The sequence below is a fragment of the Astatotilapia calliptera genome, chromosome 10, assembly GCF_964374335.1.
Source record: "Astatotilapia calliptera chromosome 10, fAstCal68.1, whole genome shotgun sequence".
Taxonomy (NCBI): Eukaryota; Metazoa; Chordata; class Actinopteri; order Cichliformes; family Cichlidae; genus Astatotilapia; species Astatotilapia calliptera.
In genome coordinates, this window is record NC_137431.1 from 24,219,865 (window position 1) to 24,241,707 (window position 21,843).

At 41.3% G+C, this 21,843-nt stretch overlaps 1 protein-coding gene across 4 annotated transcripts in view; it reads left to right on the plus strand.

Annotated features, from left to right (window-relative positions):
* rapgef6 (Rap guanine nucleotide exchange factor (GEF) 6) overlaps positions 1–21,843 on the plus strand; it is a 145,643-nt gene that overhangs the window by 95,506 nt on the left and 28,294 nt on the right. For all 4 annotated transcript variants that reach the window (XM_026181206.2, XM_080307262.1, XM_080307260.1 and 1 more), the window contains 10 exons: positions 2,702–2,833; positions 7,009–7,189; positions 8,858–8,994; positions 11,697–11,855; positions 12,805–12,957; positions 14,299–14,463; positions 15,756–15,863; positions 16,531–16,734; positions 18,557–18,665; positions 18,798–19,041. In XM_026181206.2, the coding sequence (XP_026036991.1) occupies positions 2,702–2,833; positions 7,009–7,189; positions 8,858–8,994; positions 11,697–11,855; positions 12,805–12,957; positions 14,299–14,463; positions 15,756–15,863; positions 16,531–16,734; positions 18,557–18,665; positions 18,798–19,041 (1,592 nt within the window). The remainder of the gene's footprint in view (positions 1–2,701; positions 2,834–7,008; positions 7,190–8,857; positions 8,995–11,696; positions 11,856–12,804; positions 12,958–14,298; positions 14,464–15,755; positions 15,864–16,530; positions 16,735–18,556; positions 18,666–18,797; positions 19,042–21,843) is intronic.

Consider the following 21,843-nt stretch of genomic DNA (forward strand, 5'->3'; position numbering starts at 1 on the left):
AACAGACTTAATACATGGAATACATGTTGTCTACTGGTCAATATGCTTATATAGCTGTACTTAATAGTAAATGGATTTCACTTAAATGCTCCTTTAGTCACGACTTAAACCTCAGGCCTGACTCACTATGTGCATGTGAATGATACAAAAGCACACGTTGTAATTAGAATCCTGCTATTTAAGTGTCACTAATAGGACTATTAACGCTCTGCGACAAATTTATTAGGGTTCTGTAGTTTTAGACAGTACTTTAGCCGAGTGCTGTCAGATTCTTTTTAAGTGTATGTAAGGGAGACTGAATCTGTAGGGCAAAGCTAACAGGGTTAAACAAAAGTGAATGGATTAATACTGGTCCTAATTGGGCTGATTTCCTCTCATGGCCAGGTTTTAGTCCAAGAATTCATGCATAAATAATAAATAATTTCCTAAATGGCTTTTGCTTCACTACCATCTGTAGCTCTAGTTTTTGAGGATGAGCTCTTTCTCATTCCAGGTTCAGGGGAAAAGGTGGCTGTGCACAGGCTGGCACACTGTGTGGAGTGGAATGCAGAATAATAAGCGCACTTGAAACTAATTTGCCTGTAAAAATGCAGTAAAGAACTGGCAGGTAGATTTGTCTGCAAGACACTTTGATTTTACAATGTACCTACTGTTTTCTGCGAGAAGAGTTTCTCAATTTAAAAAAACCAAAACAGTGTAGTGGTCTAGTGAAACATGTAAGTGTTTGATTTTTAAGTTCACAATATAGCAAACATATTTCACAAAATTGCATTTTAAAAAGCATCCAGATAAAACATGAAATGTCAGAATAGAAAAAATAGTTAATTTTGAATACAACGCACATTAAGAACAAGCCTTTACACTTTTTAAACTCCACCCCTCTATGTGAATGTGGTTGTAGAGGCCAGCAGGCCTATTAGAAGAGGCGGGGGGTGGCGTACCCCCAGACTCAACGTCTTTAATATTGCATGTTGGTACCCTGGCTCCGTGCAGCCTCGCCTAGCTTCAGTTTGGCTTGGTGAGTCTTTTCCCACCATAGGTTATACGCGCAGACTTAAAATGAGTGTTTATGTGTGCGTTTGGAAGGCAAGTGCGGTCTGATGTGACGATGGAGGAGGTTTGCTGTAGGTTCGCAAAGTGTCGCAGGAGGACGTCCTCCCTAACCCTGACACTGCCCCGGCCCAAACTGGTAAGGCTTGAGATTTTAAAGATCGTCTGGGTTGCTCCCGGTGCAGAGAGGGGAGCACGGACATTGGTCCGCCTGCACATAAAATTGAGGTTAAACAGGTTTAACGAAATGTTTTTAATTCCTCAGACTCACACTTTGTCATCCTCATCTGAGTTTAGGCCAGTTCTTTTCTTTTCCACAGCTGTTTAGTAGATGCAACATTTGTTTTCTAATTCTGAGCCTCTCCAGCCTTGATTTAATAGACTTGTAGTAAAATCAGCACCTGACATTTCAGACACTGGTGTTTGTTTCCAGTCTCGCAGAGCTGCTCGGTCTTTGATCGAAGAGTGCCGCCATTCTCAACTTCACTAAGAACTTTTTTCTATTTTATTTTCCCTGAAAATCTCTACATTGAGGGGCATTTTATTGTTTTTGAAGCAGGTTTCCTAGTGATGTGTACTGTGATGTGCATTTGGGAATTATTTGGCGTCCAGTTAATACAAATTTCTCTAAAGAGACTTGGAATTCACAATATGGAAACTCGTGACTCGTCCCCCTCTGTGCTTGAAGTGGCTCTGTGGTATGTGAAGCGTCTCGGTTCAGTGCAAACTGAAGGCTACGCAAATGTTTATAGGTTACACCGGTGAGGTTGCTGGTTCTGCGCCTTTGCGCTCAGTTAACACTACAGCACTTTGATGCTCTTGCCTTTGGAAGCCTCTTGACTGTTTGACTGACAGCTTTACCTCATTCTGTATCTGGATTTAGTGTTATTGGAGAGCGAGCTCTCAGCAGCTCAGATTTTGAGTGTATGTGGGCAATTTTCAGCAAACGTGATAACAAAATAAAAACAATATTGATTTTGTTTGTATCAAAGCTCACACGTCTTTGTGGAAATTGTCTTCTTCTCTGGAAGTAGACACATTTATTTATTTACTGTCTTTTTTGTTGCTTGGTGTATTTTCTGATTTAATTGATTAACTTGGAGTTTCATGCATGTGCTTTTGTGCTTATTTCTGCCTTTTTTGGAGGGAGGGAGGGGGTAAATACATTTCCATCTGTTGAAGTTTGAGTATTCATCTGTGTCCTTGTGTGTACTCTGTACATGTGTAAGCTGTCTGTGTAACGAGGAAACCAGGATTTACTGTTTAATTGTTTTTGTTGAGGTCACTCCAAAAATATCAAAGCAACCTCCAAACCTTCACAGTGTACCAGATATCGTATCTGTCTGCACCCCGGCTCATAATTCACTGCAATGTGAAATATCCTGAGCTCCATCGTCTTCAGGTTAATTAGCCCGGAGCATGTGAAACCAGCTGTGGCTTTCAGCCTGATGAAACAGCTGTGTGCGCGCGCGTGTGTGTGTGTGTGTGTGTGTGTGTGTGTGTGTGTGTTTGTCACTGTTAACTGTGTCTGTGCGTGTGTGTGTTTGCCTCTTTTGAACCTTGTGCATGTTTGCCTCAGCTGAACTCATATCCTCTTCACCCTCTCTGTTTGTCTTCTTCTGTATCTCCCACTTCCTCTCTGTCTGAGCAGCTTCCTGCCGATCTCAATAAGATGCACCTAACAGACCATGCCCACCAGCAGGTGATGCACATGCCGCCCAGCCAGTCGGGATGCAGTATCGCCAGTGACTCGGGTAGCAGCAGCCTTTCAGATATTTACCAGGTGGGTACCTCCCTGTTTATGGTAAAAGTTTATTGTATTTATTTGCAAATAAACCCACACATAAATATGGATTTATGGATACAAATTTCCACAAAGCTGATTATTTTTCCCTTTCATTTTGCCAAATTCCTCTTCTCTTTCCTTTAATTGTTCAAATTCATTATAAAAAGTCAGTATTATGTAAAATAGGATCCAGCCAGTCAGTTAAAACTACTCTTGTCTCACAAATTACTTGAAGTATCCTCATGCTTTTACTGCAAACAAGCTTTTAATTGAATGAACTCTTTCCAGTCCTGTGACAAAACCCTGTCTACTGTTTCTGGTCGTGTGTTTTGCTGAAAGGTGAATTCTCTCCATCTTCATGTGTTCTCAGTTTATCAATCAACCCTCCGCCCACCTTCCTTCTAATCCTTTTTGTCTCTCTAATTATTGTGCGTCCTGGTGACTCGTCCCCCTCTGTACTTCCTGCAGCAGATTAAAGGTCACATGTAGAAAATGAACCTAACACTTACAGCTCCATCTTTAGCTGAGCTACAGCAGGTAGAACAGCTCAATCTACATAAGGGAAATTCCTACGTGTAAAAGTAAAATAGCCAAAGAAGAGCCTTTGTCTTTGTATCTGTCTAACATTCCTGCAACATTTTTGGCAGTTGAGCAAGCTTTTAAGTGTAGACTGTGTGAGTGATTGCAAATCAGTAACCCATAAAAGCAAACATAAGCTTTCCATGTAATCATTTTAATCCCTTAGCTCTCCTAATCCCCCCTCTTTACACAGAAAGTTGCACTAAATTTAACATTTCGGCACTGTCTTTCAGCTATCTTCCCCCCACTTTACAACCTACATGCTATATTCTGCACACGTCTGTGAATATGTGTATAGACGTCCTTTTTGACAGTGGCTTGTTAGTTCTGCTGGCTTTAATGGGAACCAGCGTGGCCTGTTTGCCACACACTAATGAGTTAGTTGATGTGCTGGTGCGATCTGTGGGCTCTGCTGGCCACAAAACTAATTTGTTTGTTTCACCCGGGAATGTTAATGCAGCTTATGTGTTTTTTTCTAGGTTCCAGTACATACTGTAAATGTTACAACAACGCATAACAAAACGTTCGCCAACAAGATAACGTTGGTGAAAGATAAGGTTAGGTAACACGGGAGAGTGATCAAAGCAGACAAACTGAGGAAATCGCCACAAATGACTGTGAGGGGGGAGACTTGCTGAATTAAAAAAATAAATAAAATGAAATCCTACCCCCTTTCTTTCTCAGGCTGTGACTGCAGATTGATGTAAGTCAGGTCGGCCCGGGTCAAACGTTTAACACAGAGACTCACTCTGTTCATCCTCAGATTAGATATTTATCACACGCATCTGATCCCATCACTTGTCGCTGACCCGGCTCTGTGTTTGTTTACAGCTGTCTTAAAGTGCTGACCCTTCACTCAGCTGTGATCCTCAGCTGTCAGTGCAGCAAAAGCTATCTGTTGTGGGTTTTCTCTTACACGTTCTTTTTGTTTTTTTCCTCCTTCCGCTCCCTCTTTTATCTCGGCTTAACACTCAGCAGCTCACCTCCCTCTTTCTCCTCATCTTTTCATCACTTTCTTTAACTCCTCGTAATCCTCTCTTATGCTTGTTCGTCTCCTGGCCGTGGTATATCCTGAACCTTTTTGCCTCCTTTCTGGGGATGGGACGTGGTAAAATGCAGTGGTTCGTGTAGATCTGATGCCACATTTCTAAGAAATGTCCCCCTGCCTCAGACTTGATCTGAGACCAGGGGTATTGGCCTGAAAGGGCAGACGATGCATTCTGAATGAACTGGGCTCTCAGAAGCACTGACTGATATGTCGGTGAGGAGGAAGAGAATGAGTTTTTGTCTACCCCTTTTCTCCCACACTACCTACAATGTTTCTGTTAAAAGGCTTTTTGCATTTTGTCTTAGTCTCTGAGACATATTAACTGCATGGACTAATAATTAGAAGGGAAATAAAGTTTCCTATGTTAGATCTTGTACAGTTAATTTAAAAAAATCTGCCTTTCGACAGTTCAATGTGTTAAAGATGCTCCATATACTGCCGTGTCATTTAATTATTACAAGAGGAGGAAAGCACGTTTTAAAAAGTTCAGCTGCACATCTATGTTCGCATATGTTTCCTGGCTTGTTTTTTTTCCATCTTATATTCAACCAGATTAAATTCATCTACTATCCGGGAACAGGAAAGGTCTGAGGAGCAGGTGTGTTTTAAAAGTCCTCTAAATGGCTTCTTCAACCTAATTTATAAAAACAACAGCAGGCCTGAACTTCGAATGGACTATTAGCTCAATACCCTTGGGTTGGAAAAACATAAAAAACACTTTGGCCATGTCCCAACTATCCATAGAGCCTAAGAGCTTGATTGTATTGCTAGCTGGCAAGGCCATCTTACAATCTATAGACTAGGAAATTCACTTTTCCCCACCAGATATCAACAGCTAATATATCTCTGCCTGTCTTTTCAACTGTAAATCCAAAATGTAGAAAGAATGAAGATGAAAAAAAAACGAATAATGTAGCTGAGCAAATGAAGAGATAAACGCACAATAGTTACTGATAAATTTAGGGTAATATTGTTGGGATTTTTTTTTTTTGTTCAAGCTAAGGCTAATTAATATGTATTTTGCTGGCCACTTTATTAGGCACACCTTACATTTAGTATTGTATGACCACTTTGGCCTTCAGAACTGCCTCAAATTCAACAAGGTGCAAATGTTTCTCAGAGATTTTGTCCATGTTGAATTGGTTGCATCACAGAGTTGCTGCAGATTTGTCGCTTGCACATCCATGATGCAATTCCCATTCCACCACATCCCCAAGGGGCTCTCTGTCTGGTGAGTATGGAAGCTATTTGAGTACAGTGTTCTCACTGTCACGTTCAAGCGCTATTCTGTTAGAAGCATCAATTGGAATATGGATATAAAGATCAGATACTACGAGGACCAAAGTGTGCCAAGAATATACTCCCCCCACACACACACCTTTACACCCTCACTAGCAGCCTGAACCGTTGACACAAAGCAGGATAGATTCAACAACGTTTACACCAAATTCTGACTCTGACATGTTAACGTCGCTGCAGAAATCACATTCGTCTGTAGTCCATCTGCTTCTAGGATCACCATGTGTTCAGAGGTGCTCTTCTGCATACCTTAGTTGTAACGAGTGGTTATTTAACAAAATATCTCTTTTTCAGTAAACAGGATAAATGCTGGAGGTCTAAGTGAATTATGTGGCTAAATGAGCACATGTATTCACATTATTTTGGAAAGCAGACAGAAGCAGGGGTTAAATCAGGCTTAGCTCTCCAGATTTTTTTAGGCCCACCTAAAAAAGCTAACAGACGGCCGGTAGCGCTGCCACTACCACCAGAGAGCTCCTCGATTCACCTTTAGTTGACGGTTCAATTCCCAACTGACATGAATGGCCTCATGCCCTTTTAGATCCATACTCATCCAACCATCTGTCTGCCTCGCAGAGGAGAAATGCTGTGAAATATGAATTATGAGTGAATGGATTTAAATATTTGGCTGTTGGCCTGGTTTTTTGTAGTCTGGCACTTGGTGTCTGGGTGCAGCTCACGGTCGCTGCTACAGCTGCTTTTTCCAAGGTTATCCTTTTTTATGTTTCGTGCGAGTAAATTGTTACTGAAAAGCCGTCAATGCTAGAAATTATGAACAATAAGGCTTTTTTTTAGTCTTTATGTCATCACAGTCGCACGTCTTTCATGCTCTTCATTTTTTCAATAATTGCAAATAATTGCTCACCGTGTTGTGCTTTTTAAACTGTCTTGTAATGGCATACTCCTCTTTACAAGGCCTGAGAGGACTCTTGTCATTGTAAATATCAATACCCCCAATTTGAATTTCTAGGTCACGTTATTTTGGGAATTGGAAGCTCGAGAATGATGTGAGAGTCGAGCCATTTGACACTGAGGCAATTTTAGCCCCATCAAAAGCGATTGAATTTCATAATTTAATCTTTTTCATAAGCCATAAGAAAGGAGCCTTCACATTTAAAATGTAAAATGTTCAATTCATTTGTCATTTAAATGAGACATGATGGACTTCAAAGACTTCTTCCTTCCTTTTTTTGATGTTACTAACCGACCAATATTCAGTTTTTCGTTCTTTGTGTTTTGCTCCCAGGCCACAGAGAGTGATTTGGGGGATGTCGACCTTTCTGGACTTCCAGAGGCTGCAGTGGACAGTGAGGAGGAGGAGGAGGAAGATGAGGACCTGGAGAGAGCTTCGGACACTCTCCTAGGCCGAGATCTGGTCCGAGAGTGTCTAGAAAAAGATCCTGTCGACCGCAATGACGACGACATCGGTCAGTTTGACAACTTTGATTTGATTGAATTGGGATAAAAGTGACTTAAAATAAACTGACAGATTCGGGCTGTCTCAGTGGCTATTTTTAGACTCATTTAGTACAGAATGAGAGATGAGTGATATACAAATTTCCCTCTCTCATAAAGACCCCTTGCAGCTGTCCCAAAACACTAGTCTGTATTTTCAAGCAGACACTCAGAGGCAACCTCATTAACAGAACCAAGTGGGGTCCTAAAGGAGGGGCTTGCATCAGAGAGCTGAGAGAAGCAAAGGCCTGGCCTGCTGCGTGCCTGCTGGAAGGCTGGCCTTCTCATGGCCTTCAGCATTACAAGCACAGCTCATTGAGAGGAAATACCTGACACAGAGAACAACTGAAGGGATAACAGGCTGAACCCAAATTCAACCAACTCTTATTATTCTATTTCACGTCATTAGTTACTTTTTTGATGCTTTTCAGAAACTCTCTGAAAGAATTTTCCTGAATAAACAGATAAAAATATTTTCGCTGGGCTTTCTGGGCTTTAAAAAGACATTTTTCCCAGGCGGTTGATGAATACGTCCTTGGGGCTGATGAGATGGTTAAAAGAAAAATAAAGCAGGAGAGGGCACTTAAAGTTTCGAAAATCAGGATCTTTGTTTTTCTCTCCCTTTTTTTGGAACTTCTATTACATTTTTCACCTTTGTTGGCCCCTAAAAATGTAATAAATTACTATAAAGGGATAACTGATGTAATATTTTATTTTTTTTAATATATCACAAGATAGAGAGGCTGTAAACCAGATTTAAGGACAATTGGCAGTCATCGAAATGAACCCTCTGGTACCCTTTAGAGTTTTGGTGCTTAGCTCCTAGTGTTTTTTTTAAACGTGATAAATCTACATTTTATGATTGTTTTCCTCCCATGGAAAACTCTATACGCGTTGCACTTTAAGCTACTTTCCTTTACTAAGAAAAGGGAAGATTTGAACGAGGTGTTAACACCAAGAGGAGTAAAAAGGAGCTACTGAGCCAAGCAGCATAGTTTGCAGGTTGGAGCTGGGTCACTGTGCTCTCAGCTGCAGTGCAGAGGAGGCAGAGGGAAGATGAAGAGGAAAGGTAGAACTTGTAAATGTTTCTGAGGAGTCATAAAAACTAGTAGTGCGCGCTGATCCACTTGTGCTTGGAGGGGTTAGATTTAAGACTTAAGAGCTGATGTGGAGGCATGTTTGCTGTTTGTTTGTCAGCAGCAGTGTGCCAACGCTCAAGCCCAATTTAATAAGATTTAGAGATTAAAATTTTGGTGTGCAATGCAGCATTGTCCTTGGAGTTCTGCAAGTCCTCTTCTATTTTTTTTTTCTATTTTAATCACGAGTTTTTACAGCATTTCAGAGCACCAAGGGCTGAGACGACAAGCATCCTAAAATGTTTTGTGTTTGTATTGACATTGGCAGTTGCTCTGGTGAAGTATATGAGTAACATTTTCTTGCAGACCATTTAAAAATCTATAGATCGTTTTGGAAATGTTGCAGTTTGTCTGTGGTGGGGGAAGAAGAAAAAAATCAATGTGCATTTTGCCCTGAACACCTGAGACACATCGCTTTAGTCTGTGCACGGTCTTTTCATGCTTGTTCCTCCTTCTTTTTCATTTGACTTCTTCTCTCTGCTGCTTACTTTTTGTGCAACACAGAGCAACTGCTGGAGTTCATGCACCAGCTGCCTGCCTTTGCCAACATGACCATGTCCGTGCGGAGGGACTTGTGTAGCGTCATGATGTTCGAAGTGGTGGAGCAGGCCGGCACAGTCATACTCCACGACAAACAGGAGGTATGAACAGGGTGAAAAGGGACACACAGAAACTGAACAAGTTCTATTTAACCTTCAGAATTCAATTCTTCAACAACAACTAGTGGTATTCATTTTTCACCATCCTATTTTGCCACTTTACTGACTTAGATTAATTGCTTCCAGTGTAATTACAGCATGCAAAGTATGTTTTTTATTATATCTGCTTTGATAACACACTAAATTCCCTTAATAGTTAAATGAGTGTTTATCTTTACTCAGTCTGACACAAGGTCTGTTTGCTGAGTTGCTGAATCTTAATTGGGCAATTAATGTAATCACAGTAGAAAAAAAAATCTTAACTTTGCCTTTTGTTATCAAGCAGAACAGTGATGTAACCTTTGAAAAGACATAAATAAGTGCGCACAAGTATTAAACAGTTGCAAACACGCCAACGTACCCATTATGGAAAGCAGTGATGTAGATGTGGGAGCATATAAAGGCCTTCACACATACGACAGAAGAACATATACGGAGCAACGTGCGCTTTCCCGTGCACAGGTGCACACACATCCTCGCCATCCTAATTCACGAGGCAAAACTGGTGTGTGCAAAGTCACCGCAGCATATAAGCCCCGTCAATCACTCGAGCTGCTACACAGCTAATTAATTAAGTTACATGCCTGAGAAACGGGGGCCCTGTCATGGCTGTTTGGTTACATGCAGCAGCATTAGAACTGACAGGGTGATAAATGGCAATGAACTGCCAGCCGCCGAGCTCGGAGGAGGACGGGAACACACATCAGCAGGGCAAAACCATAAACGCGCACTTTAGTGGAAAGAAGACACAAATAGGTGATGTGCGTCTGTGTAACCAACTCCGTACCGTCTGTGTCGAGGCAGTTGATGGGCATTTTTCCTCCACTCCACTGCCTCTCTGTGGACTCGGTGTTGAAGGTCAAAGAGAAGCACTTGGCCCTTCTCGGAAGTGAGCATGACTTTGCTAAGTGAGTGTGAAGAGGGAAAGGAAAATAAAGAGTCTAAAGTGGTATTACAGATGTAGAAAAGAGAGAGAAAGTGCTCCATATGCCGGAAAGGAAGAGAAAATGGACAATGGGGGAGTCGAGGGAGCGTCGCATGGAAAGACGCTTTTGAAGAAGAAGAATTTGTCCTTATGATCAGGGGTTAAAGTGGGATTTTGCATGCGAGAGAAACCTCAGTGCAGCTCGAGGAAAAGAGTGACTTAGAAAATAAGTCGCATATTCGTTTGTTATGGGAGCTTTGTGTACAGGCTGTAATTAGCTGTGCTGCTACATGCAACCTTTGAATAACAGAAGTAAACGTCTTATAGTACATTTCTATACTTCTTCATAGAATGAGTTAAATGCTAACAAACAAAATGAGCTCCATTCGTACAACCTACCCTACTACTTGGTTACATTGTATGTTTTGGGTGGCTGTGGCTACAATGTAGCTTGCCATCACCAGTGTGTGAATGTGTGTGTGAATGGGTGGATGACTAGTAAAGCGCTATACAAATACAGGCCGTTTACCATTTTCTCTTGCTGGGAGAACTGTACCTTTTAGCTAGCAGACACATTGTGTGACAAACTGCGCGGAACCAACTTGCGTGTTTGGCGATTTTTGATGAGCTGTTTAAAAAGATGTCCCTCTGTTTATGCACGCTCCTCTTCAGTCGGGCTTGCTAGATACTTTAGTCCGGCAAGGGCAACTTCACATCTGCACCATGAGCGCATCACAGGGATGCAAAGGTAAAAGAGAGGTGTTGAAGGTATAAGTGGGGCCTGGGATATGTCTGTGCAGTCAATGGAAGCAATGACATTTTAACTCATACCACAGTAATATGTATTAACCCGCATTTCAGACTTAATTACTCATTTCCTGGCGGTGTTAGAACGCCACTCCAGATTGATAATAGGAAATAAGAACATTTTCCCTACCCGTGCAGGCTTCATTACTCATAGCAATAAATTCAGATGGTCTATCCTACAGGAAATATTATATTTGTGTAAAGTTTATTTAAAAGAGAACTTTTGTTCACAGCGCATGTGTTGCGAATCATCGTAGCCCACCTTATTAGCATTTTTATTATTTATTAGCATTAGAAATTGATGTGGGAGCCAAACTGTGAAGCACAGAGGGTAGAATCGTAGATTTGCTAGGTGAGAAACAGCAAGAGAATGAAAAGGCAATGAGGAGGAAATATCAGTTATTGCTGCAGAGGGAGCCCAGGGCTCATTCACCCGCCCTCTGTCCGCTCACACTCAGGATGAATGGCTTGTTATATTATGCCTGCTAGCATTTCCTTTTCAAAAGCCACCACTAGAGACACAATACCTCTTCACCAGCCTACTCATACCTCACACAAAGCACATTATGCTCACAATTTACCACATTTAGTAATGTATTGCCATTTTAATAGACGTTCTAGTGAAGCTGTAAAGGTCTGTAAATCTAATGATTCAAGATAAATCCATGCCAAGTGACGGTAATGATTCCTTTTTGCTCGTCTGCGGTCGAGCCAGTATGTATTTAACACTGGTTTTAACAGATGTACCCATTTTACCCTGTTTTGATAAAAGAAAAGTAAAAAAAACCACACACATAGAAATCAGCAATGCTGTTAGATTTATAATCTCTTCAAGCAAAACAAAAGTTTGACACTGTTTATTTTGTGGTCATTTTAAAAATTATTTCTATTATTTCTACCCCTCCGTCTGTAGCTGGACCACTGGTATGTCATTCTGAACGGAGCAGTCGAAATTAGCCATCACGATGGGAGAACGGAGACTCTTTGTATGGGCAACAGCTTCGGCATCTCACCCTCACTGGATAAGCAGTACATGAATGGAGAGGTTCGCACCAAAGGGGATGATTGCCAGGTAAAAATAATCGATTTTTACACTGTTATAATTACACTTTTTATCATTGCTTTTATACACTAAGAGAACTCTGTGAGGGGTTTGTGTTTTCTTTAAAATCTTGCTGTGTTTAAGCATTTTCTGGAAAATGTGTGTCACAGTGCGAGAATCACAAAGTGAAGTCCTGCTTTCATTTCTTCTTTCAAGCGCCCAGTAGTGGTTTGCAATCACAGCGAAATCTACGTGTCAAACGTACGCTTTCCCTTCTTTCATAATCTTCTTATAAAAAGGTGGAATGATTAAATAAAAAGAGTTCAAATTGAATACAGCATTTTAGTTGTGAAGACACAGGCGTAGCTTGCGTCATATCTTTCACATCGCATACACTAGCAGCCTTTCTAAGAGCCTTGTGGGTTTCACAGAGAAACTTGGTCTTAATATAGAGCAGGAACCTGAAAGGTAGAAGAAACCTAGCGTGTACTCGCGGTAACATTGCCTCTGTCCACACTGGCCAGTTCCTCTGCTGCACACATCATTTCCTGTCTTTATATGCAAAGGAAGTTGCAGAGGTAGGGCTTGGTTAGGCAAATGCAGAAACTGATGATTTACTCAAGGGAAGGCATAGCAAGAGACGATGCTTTAGAGTAGTAAAGACTCGTGCCGTCTTGTCACCATGGTATAATGGGAGGTTAGTTTAGTTGGTGTCTAATTTATAGCAAAGGATGCTTCTGCAAAATAGCTAGCTGAGATGATTTTGGACCACCATAGGTACTTTAAATTTAGGCAGAGTATCGGGTTTAGTTTTGTTAGTGTTGGACGTTCCTACCTTCATCCGTTCGTCCCTCCCATGCCTCTCTCTACCATCCGTAATTCTACATCTGTGCTGTTGTTTGAATACCCGAATGTGGTGCAGAGCAGTATTTTGCTCTACTACAAGTTCATCCGCTGTCCTCATGTTATCCTCGACCAGTTTGTCTGCATCGCCCAGGAGGACTACTGGCGCATCCTCAACCATGTGGAGAGGAATACGCACAAGGTGGAAGAAGAGGGGGAGATTGTGATGGTGAAGGAACACCGGGAGCTGGACCGCAGCGGGACCAGGAAAGGACACATTGTCATCAAGGTTAGTAATTTAAAACGTTGAAGAGCAGCAGAGGGGTCCCAGAACAAGAGCCTGCTTTGCTTTTTGTGTGAACCCAACCTCAACCGCAAAAGATGTTTGAGATTCAAACATAGGATCAAGACAGAGTGGCACTCTTTGTTTTTCTTTAACTGACTCGGTGCCAAAATACAATTAACCTTTTGCAATAACATACTCTAATAAAGATGAGACAGGCAGAGACACGCTGAAGGATTAACACCCAAGGTCAAGGTTAAGCTTATAATCATGCCAGAAGCTAATAAGCACGTTTAATCTCACCCTGAGCTTGTAACATGACTTGCTTCTGAAACCAGAAAGTCAAGGTTTCACACGTTATCATCTGCTAAAAGAAATACTCAAATGCCCCGTGATTGATTTAAGTACACCATCATTACAAATCGACCATCCCCCTCACATGCATCATCTTACAAAAATACGAGTGTAGCTGCTCGATGTTGTTCAGTGATTGTTAAGAGACAGAGTTAGCACTATTAGTGTTTGCCAGAGCTTTTTTTTTTTTTTTTTTTTACGCTACATTGTAATGCCTTCCTAAACCCTTTTGATCCTTTCCCTGAATCTCCAGAGGCAGCCCAAGGTATTGATCCGATAATGGGCATGAACGATTCTCTTGGCTGCTGCTCCAAGGAAAAGCTGCTGGCTCTGAAACACGTCCAGCGGATAAGAGTCGATTCACAAGTGTTAGCATTTCTGCTTCTGTTTTTGGCTTTGTTCTTTTTGTGTCTGACAAAAGTGGATTCTTTTCTAGTTTCTGTTCCCTGTCAAATGAAACATCCCCCCCGAGAAACCTCTGCTATGGTGGCATTAACAATAACAAACTCACAGAAACAAGAACAGTGACGTTTATACGTCACCGATACTTTAAGCCTGCTGCTTAGGAAAATAAATTCCCCTAGACACAGAAATCAGGAATGTAGCCTCGGATATTTGAGGTATTTTATTCTTATACAAATCTAAATTATCAGTAATTCTGCAAAAAAAGCATTTGCACTTGTAAAATACTTGTTCTCTGTGTGTGTGTGTGTGTGTGTGTGCGTGTGTGTGTGTGTGTGTGTGTGTGTGTGTGTGTGTCTTTTTTATTGATGGGACACTGACAGCTCTGTTCAATACCTGCACCTTTATAGCTTATGTCCTTGTCACTATTCTGATTGATATTGACACAGCTTGGTGTTCTTGCCTCTCAGATCCGTCGTAACCTTGGACTTTAACTGTCTTACATGTGTATCTATGTTTTTCTCAGCTCATCCTTATGTATATATATTTGTGTGTGTGTGTGTGTATGTGTGTGTGTATTTTTCACCCCAGGGAACACCCGAGCGTCTGATCATGCACCTGGTGGAGGAACCGTCGGTGGTCGACCCCACCTACATCGAAGACTTCCTCCTGACCTACAGGACATTCCTTTCAAGTCCCATGGAGGTTGGCAAGAAGCTGCTGGAGTGGTTCCAGATGGACAGCCTTCGTGACACGGTGAGTGTGTGTGTGTGCGCATGCATGTATGACTATCTTGTGGCCGGTGGTCACTTTCTCGCGCACCTTCAGATTTCTATTTGAGTGCCATCACTTGAAAGGATGGTAACCTGTGCCCGTTGGGGTTGCGTTGGGCAGTTGTAATTGGGATGGTTAAGATGTGGGTAAGGAGCTTTCTCATAATGCTTTCACACAGTATCAGTAGGTGTGAAAAATGTAAAAAGCCACAAAGTCTGGAAATGGCAAAGCATTAGCATGTGTAGACGCTGCAAAGGTGAAAATGCTTATACAGTTAAAACGGTCTACATTAATCATTCATTATACGGTGGTTCTCTAAATGGCGGTCCCTCTTGATGTTTTGCATCCATGCATGTTGATGGAAATCCACGTGTTGTGCCTCGGCCACGCCGATCAATAAGAGTTCAGCAAGCTCAGCCGTCTTTGAGCACTGTAGCGATTCGTGCGTGCCTGACACTCCCGTCGTCCACAGCTACGTTAACCTAAGATTAGCCTTGTACAGTCGATAGTCTTTATGCGGTTGTCATTCAGGCTTATAATCTTCAGCCCCCTTAAAGAGGAACTAATCTTGTAGAGAACGAACACAGAGAGAGAGAGAGACAGAATATGGAAGACGAGAAAAGAGAGCATGAGCATAAGTTGCCTTGGAGACACGCACACACACAAACACTGGCACAAAGGAGAGTGAAAAGCAGAGTGTGTACATCGATCCTCTTTATTGATGCATTGTGTTCTACTCTGACCTTTTGCAAAGGTTGGAACAATGTTCCCACCCGTGTAAATTTACAGATGTTATTATTTCCTTCTGCATTTTTTCCCTTCTAATTATTGTGGCAGAAATTAAGCCGTCAACTAGTAGTTAACAGCTTTTCTCTGCAGCCATATGCTCGTTATCATACAGCCTCTGTTTCTTATGCGTTACTAATTACTATGGTTTTTCTTTCTTTCCTCAGAAGCTAAAGATAGATACCTCTATAATTGGACTGAAGAATTAACCGAGTTTGCATTTTGTTATGGTAACAGTCATATTTTTAATCTGAAGCTGTAGGTTGTAATTAATAGACTCACATTTCCAAGCATTTCGCCTCCCAAAGTGTCCTTGAAAGTCTAACTCCTGGTAGAGTTCAATTCAAGATGATCTCTGACCTTAGCAAGCAGCATAATTATCAATCACATTTCCTGTCGAAGCTCAGCTGAAGGACTTTGGAGAATGTGAAATGTAAAAACACATTCACAAGACCTACCTTTGTGTGCTTTGTCTCTCTGTTTCACAGGTAACAAGAATAGTGCTGCTGTGGGTCAACAACCACTTCAACGACTTCGAGGGTGACCCGGCTATGACGCGTTTCCTGGAGGACTTCGAGAAACATCTAGAAGCGACAGTAAGATCAAATAAAGACTGTTGACTTATTCTCCAATTCAGTGTTTTTAAGCTCAGAAATTGTGTTGCGTTTTCTCCAATAGTAATAGTGATGTTAGCTTTTATTTACCTCAGCTTGTGTAATTGGCCACATTTTGGCACAATGTCTTGTTTTGATGTGCTCGTTGATTTGCCCTATCAAAGTTCTCGGATTAGCCTTTAAATAAACACTCAACACCTCCCTGCCCTCTAGCAGAAATCCTTCATCGCATGCAATAACAAAGACATCAAAAATTATTTAAATGCTAATTCAGAACAACAGGTTCTTGAAAGTAACAAGTCTGTCTCTGTGAACTCATTAAATTATTTATGCACTTTTTCCTCAGCTTTTATCGCTGAAAATGTAAAATATATTTCAAATATTAAAATCATCATGGTCATAGCTAAGCCTCACACCTCTAGTTTTATTGGTGTATTATGATAACTCTTTATGGTCTAGATTCCCTGGAGCAGAATGCTAGATAAGGTCAAACAGTTAATGCATCAGTATTTATATTCTACCTCTTCTTTTTTTTTTTTTTAAATTATTATTGTTGTCCAAAACAACTTGCAAACCTAAGGATGCGAGCGCACATGTAAATGCAGTTCTGTTTCAGTTCATAATTTTCTCATTTTTACCTCATCGTCAGAAAATGAAGGGCCATTTGAGACTGCTGAACATAGCATGTGCAGCCAAGGCTAAGTGGAGACAGATCACTCTGCAGAAGGCATCTAGGGAATCACCGCTCCACTTCAGCGTGCAGGGCGGCAGCGAGAGAGGATTTGGCATCTTTGTCGAGTCGGTGGAAGAAGGAAGCAAAGCTGCAGAAGCAGGACTCAAAAAGGGGGATCAGGTAAGAGGACAGTAAGGAATAGTGTGGTGAAGTCCTAATATACATACACCGCTGCATGAAATGCACAATATATATATAGGTCTAATTACTTTTACTTTGCAATCCTGGCAAGTACTTTATTCCATTTAAATGCATCCCTAGATGTTAATTAGTCCCCAATTAAACAGTTATAACGAGGACCATCACGGCGCTTCAGTCAACTAGTTCCCAGATGATTGTGGACTGTATAGCATGCAGTCACATAATTAAATGTTCTGTGTGATGTGATCCACCCCGATCAACTTAAAAATCATAATAAATATATATTTATTAAAATCTTTCAGGTTTTAGCTCTTCCCAGCAGGAGTACTGATCTTTTACCACAGTATATCACTTCAGCATAGTCTCATGATTTGGTTTGTCCAGCGGTTACAAGGTCAGCAGTCTTATTTAGAGGATCTAATGTGACAGTGTGGTTACTGTACAGTGGTCTGTCACACAGATTCTTCCCATTGCTGGTGCGTAATGAGCCTTTCGTCAGCACACTGCAGCCTGTTAATTAGAAAGTCTGATCATGTTTAGTGACTTCTCTAAATTGTTAAGATGCCATTTGATGTCTACTAAGGTTTCCGGGGGGACAGAGACAAAGGTGCACGTAGTGGACATTATTGATTTAGAGTGGATGTTAGGAAGGGCAAAAAAATGCAAATCATGACTTTGAAAAATCATCTCAGTGTTGACAGAATCATGCATTTCTTCTTAAAGGCTGATCAGCATTCAGGGAATGAAAGAGGGAAGTAAAAACAGTAGTGCTATCCTCATAGTCAGTCAAACTGGAGTAAAGATTTATTTCTCAGCATAACAAGCAGGAGCTTGGAGTCTGGTCAGTATTTAGGGAACGGAAAAAGGAACTTGAAACAATAAAGCCAAGTCCTTACATATATCTGCCCTGCAGCTCTCGTTACCTCAAACCTGGACAAAGAGTCACTCATTAAAACGGAAGTTGAGTGGCTTTGAGGGCCAAATGTAGATTTATTCATCAACTCAGCTGGGAGTTGAAGCTTAGATGGCAATAATTACTAGATTAGATTAAGATGGTCTGAGTATTAAAGCCATCAACTGTCATTCACACAGATATCATTACCAGCTGGAATTTAGGTTCGCGGTATAACTAATGAAGGTATTTGAAGAAGACAGTTCTGTTATAACGGTGGTTAAAGTGAAGGTCTGGCTTCCTGTAGCTGCACATCAGAAGAACTTCATAATGACTCATCTTGCCTGTATTTGTGTCGCTAGCCTTTGTGCTTGTTGTTGACACAGTTACAGATCAGATATCCTTATGCTGAACGTGTCACAGTGAGAAAACAGTTAGCCCTGAGCTATCTGGGACCCTTTACTGTTGCTGTCAGGGACGCTGTGAATGAGACTGAAATAGTTTGTGGTATTTTTTTTTTCACAACCTTACTGTAAGGACTCTTATACTTGATGCAGGTGAACTGCTTTCACATTTTTTGATTGACTTACTGCTTTTTAAAAACAAACTGCACAGTATTCACTTGAAGCAGATTCTTCTCCTCTAAAGGTGGCAAGAAATGAACTCTCAACCGTTTCTTCCCGTTCTGAGTCATAGAGGACCAGAGCCACCTTATTAAGAGATACGCCGAGTTAAGAGAAATAAAAATAATACCAGCTGTGTTTCAGATTTGAGTTGAAGATCTACATTATGTTTTTGTCACAGTAATTTGATTTGTGCTTATGAGACTAGTGGTCACCCCTGCTGTGCTTCAGGCAGTTTTGATTCTTTGCTGCCATGTTTTTCATTTTTGAATCTATCTTGCTTCAGATCATGGAGATCAATGGTCAGAACTTTGAGAACATCTCCCTCTCCAAAGCTGCAGACATCCTACGAAATAACACACACCTCTCCCTCACAGTTAAAACCAACATCTTTGGTGAGTACATTTGGTTGCACGCCAGTTTTTGACATCCTGTCACGAGCTGTAAGAGATGGTAGAAAACCCACGAAGCCATGAAAAATAAAATAAAACAAAGCTACATTTCTCTCTGTTCCTCCTCCCATTCAGTCTTCAAAGAGCTCCTTAGCAGGATCGCGCATGAGAAGAAGAACGGCGGCCTTCACATTCCCAAGATCCAGGAGAAAAAAGGCAATCGTTTCTCCATCGCCGACCTTCCCGGAGACATGGAGTTCCCCACTGACCACAAGGCCACCCGAAAAATGAAGGCCAACACTGTGTCTGGAGGACGAAACAAGATCAGGAAGATGCTGGAGAAGACGCGCTTCAGTATACTGCCACCTAAACCTTTCAGGTAGGCGTACACATGTGTAAAAAAGAAAAACTGAGAAGAACTGCTGCCTGTATAAGCTTAAAGTAAAATTAAGTATAGAAGAAAATACTGTAAGGCTGGGATAGCAAAAATGGGGAGAGGATTTTTTGATGTTGGCAAAAAAGTGTAGTAATTTAGTAGTAGTAATTTTGTAGTAACAAAAATAGCATGCCATGAATCGAATGGTTTATGGGAGGGTGTTAGCACATTAGTGAGCTCAAGTGGTTTTCCTTGACAGCTTCAGACAGGGTGTGATTGCATCAGTCCACTTCCTTTCCATTGGTGGTTTTATTTGTACATAATTTTCTTCAGCAGGTGTGCAATTGTGACTTACTGACTAAAGTTCCTCGGTGCCCATCAGAAAGCATCAGCGTAGCACATTTTACCCTCTTCTTTCAGCTCATGACAGTAGGAAATTGATGACGACTAAAATGCCTGCACACATTAATAGATAAGTGGTGTTTCAGAGTCCAACCAATTCAACACAAACTACAGGGACCTCTTCCTGAAAAGATACCTTAGCTGCATGAAATGTCAGATTTTCATCAGTGAGCACTGCTGTGGAAGTGCACAGCCTTTCACAGGACCAGCACAGAAAACTTCCAGGTACTGTTGGGTATTTACCACGAATTTCCATTTCTGGAAGTTCCACAAGCTTGAGAAACCTGGCGGTTCAGCCTCAGTCTAATCCGCCTAATCTTTCACGTATTTTCAGCCGGCGTGATGCAGATCTTTTCTAGGCAAATCACAAGAACGCAGAAAAACATTATCATCTCATAAGCATTGCCAATCCATAACCAGCCATTGTACTGGCAAGCATCTGCGGCAATCGAGGCTCACATTCAGTACTCCTCCCGTAACAGGCTTGATTTCATTTGATCATTTCATGCCTCTCCAGGCCTCATTTAAATCCGTACTGTGACTGTGTAGACAGGAACGCTGTTCTCTGTTAATTACAGAGCCGGCTCACTCAACTTTTCTGTCTCGCTGTCGCCGCTCTATCAGTTTCCATCTTCGCAGTGATGTCCACAAAGCCACAGAGTTCGCACGAAAAGTAAACGCGCTCCGTCTCATGACGCAACACACTATCACACGGCTATTGAACCGACTTTGTGCTATCAAAGCAAAAAAGGACTTTCATTGCTTCCTCTTTTTCTTTTTTTTTTTCTCTGCAAGTTGGCACCATTCAAAGAGCCTTTGGTTCAAAGGAATAGATGGATGATTAAAGGGAGTGGAGATGAGAATGGAGATGAGACTGGTGATTTGGGTCAATCATGATTCATCAGTGCCTGTTGTGGGATGAAAATTTGAGGGGAGGCCATCATGTGAAGTTGTCTACATTTTGTGTGTCTGTTTGCGCGCGTATGTATGCCTATATAAGAAAGGTACGGGCTGTTCCGAGGACAGTGCACTTTATAAAGTGCAGTTAAAATTATGCACACACTCTTACAATTCACAGTTAAGTCAGAAAACCTTGTGTTTTAAGACTCAACGGTGCTCCAGCCAAACTGGGTTATTTACGAAGTGATCGTCACGGCGACTGCTTCTTCTGATCTTGGACGTCATTGTACTCCACTGCAGAGTAGATTTTTATATGACAAGGGGACGCAGGCAGTAAACACGTTGTCTCTCTGCCAAATGAAGATGTCCAGCCTTGTGCATTTGCCTTAATACACATCCCATATTATTCACCCCAGATGATTTACATTGCTTAGATTGAAAAGCAATACACTGAGGTTTTAGCCTCTAGCCTCTACTCAGTTTGTCTTTCAAGTCATCCCCCTTTCTTTTTGTTACAGTTACATTTGCTAACTTATGATATGACCACAATAACGAGTGTGTTTTTTAACGATTGTGTTTGCCATGACCTCCACTTTTCATTGCAGTTATGGCTTTACTGTAAATTGTCCAGGACATTATTATTCTCACAGATACTGATTTGCCTTTACAGCAGATTAAACAATAGGAAGAATCCTTTGGACTAGTTAGATAGTTAGCTTTTGTTGCCAGACTGTTAACAACTAGTAAACTGGAGCTTCATCTAATCTAATCTAAACTCATACTTCCTGATTTTTCGGATTGGATGGATATTTAGGTGTGCGGTTTGGTTGACTGACCGTTGATTTTTGGGAATGCACTTTCAGATTATGTGAAAAGTGGTGCTAGTGTGTCATTTGTTTATTGTTTACATCATTTAAAGACTGAGGATGTGAGGAGGCCGGCAAAACAGCTCTACCACTGCTGAGCAGTTCACGACATGCTGGTAGCAGCGATGTTACAATACAATACAATACAACTTTATTTGTATAGCACATTTAAAACCAGCGCTACACCAAAGTGCTTTACAGTAATACATATTGTGCTCATACGTTAGCGTACATTGTGCTAATACATGTTGTGCTCATCTGAGTCTCCAAATTAGTTTTCTTCACCCTTCTTTCATGTCAAACTATGTGTAGTTTATGTTGCTGTTAAACTGCATTATATCAGATAGAGGGGTGATCCTATTATTTAGCCTGATCTCAAACTGGGTTGACGAGTGATATGAGCGATCCTCATGTGTGTCCTGCTGCTGCTTGCTAACGTCTCATGTTGTGGATAAATCTGTGCTGGTGTTATGAAAGTTGCTGTTGACATTTTTCTGCTTATTTATTTCAGCAAACCTGTCATTGTCTAAACTTCAGCTGTTGTGCGTCCCGTCAGCCTACATGTTTGTTTGGGCCGTGTGTTTGTGCGAAGAAAGCAGCCTTGTCATACACAGGCATTGTCTCACTGCTACACTGA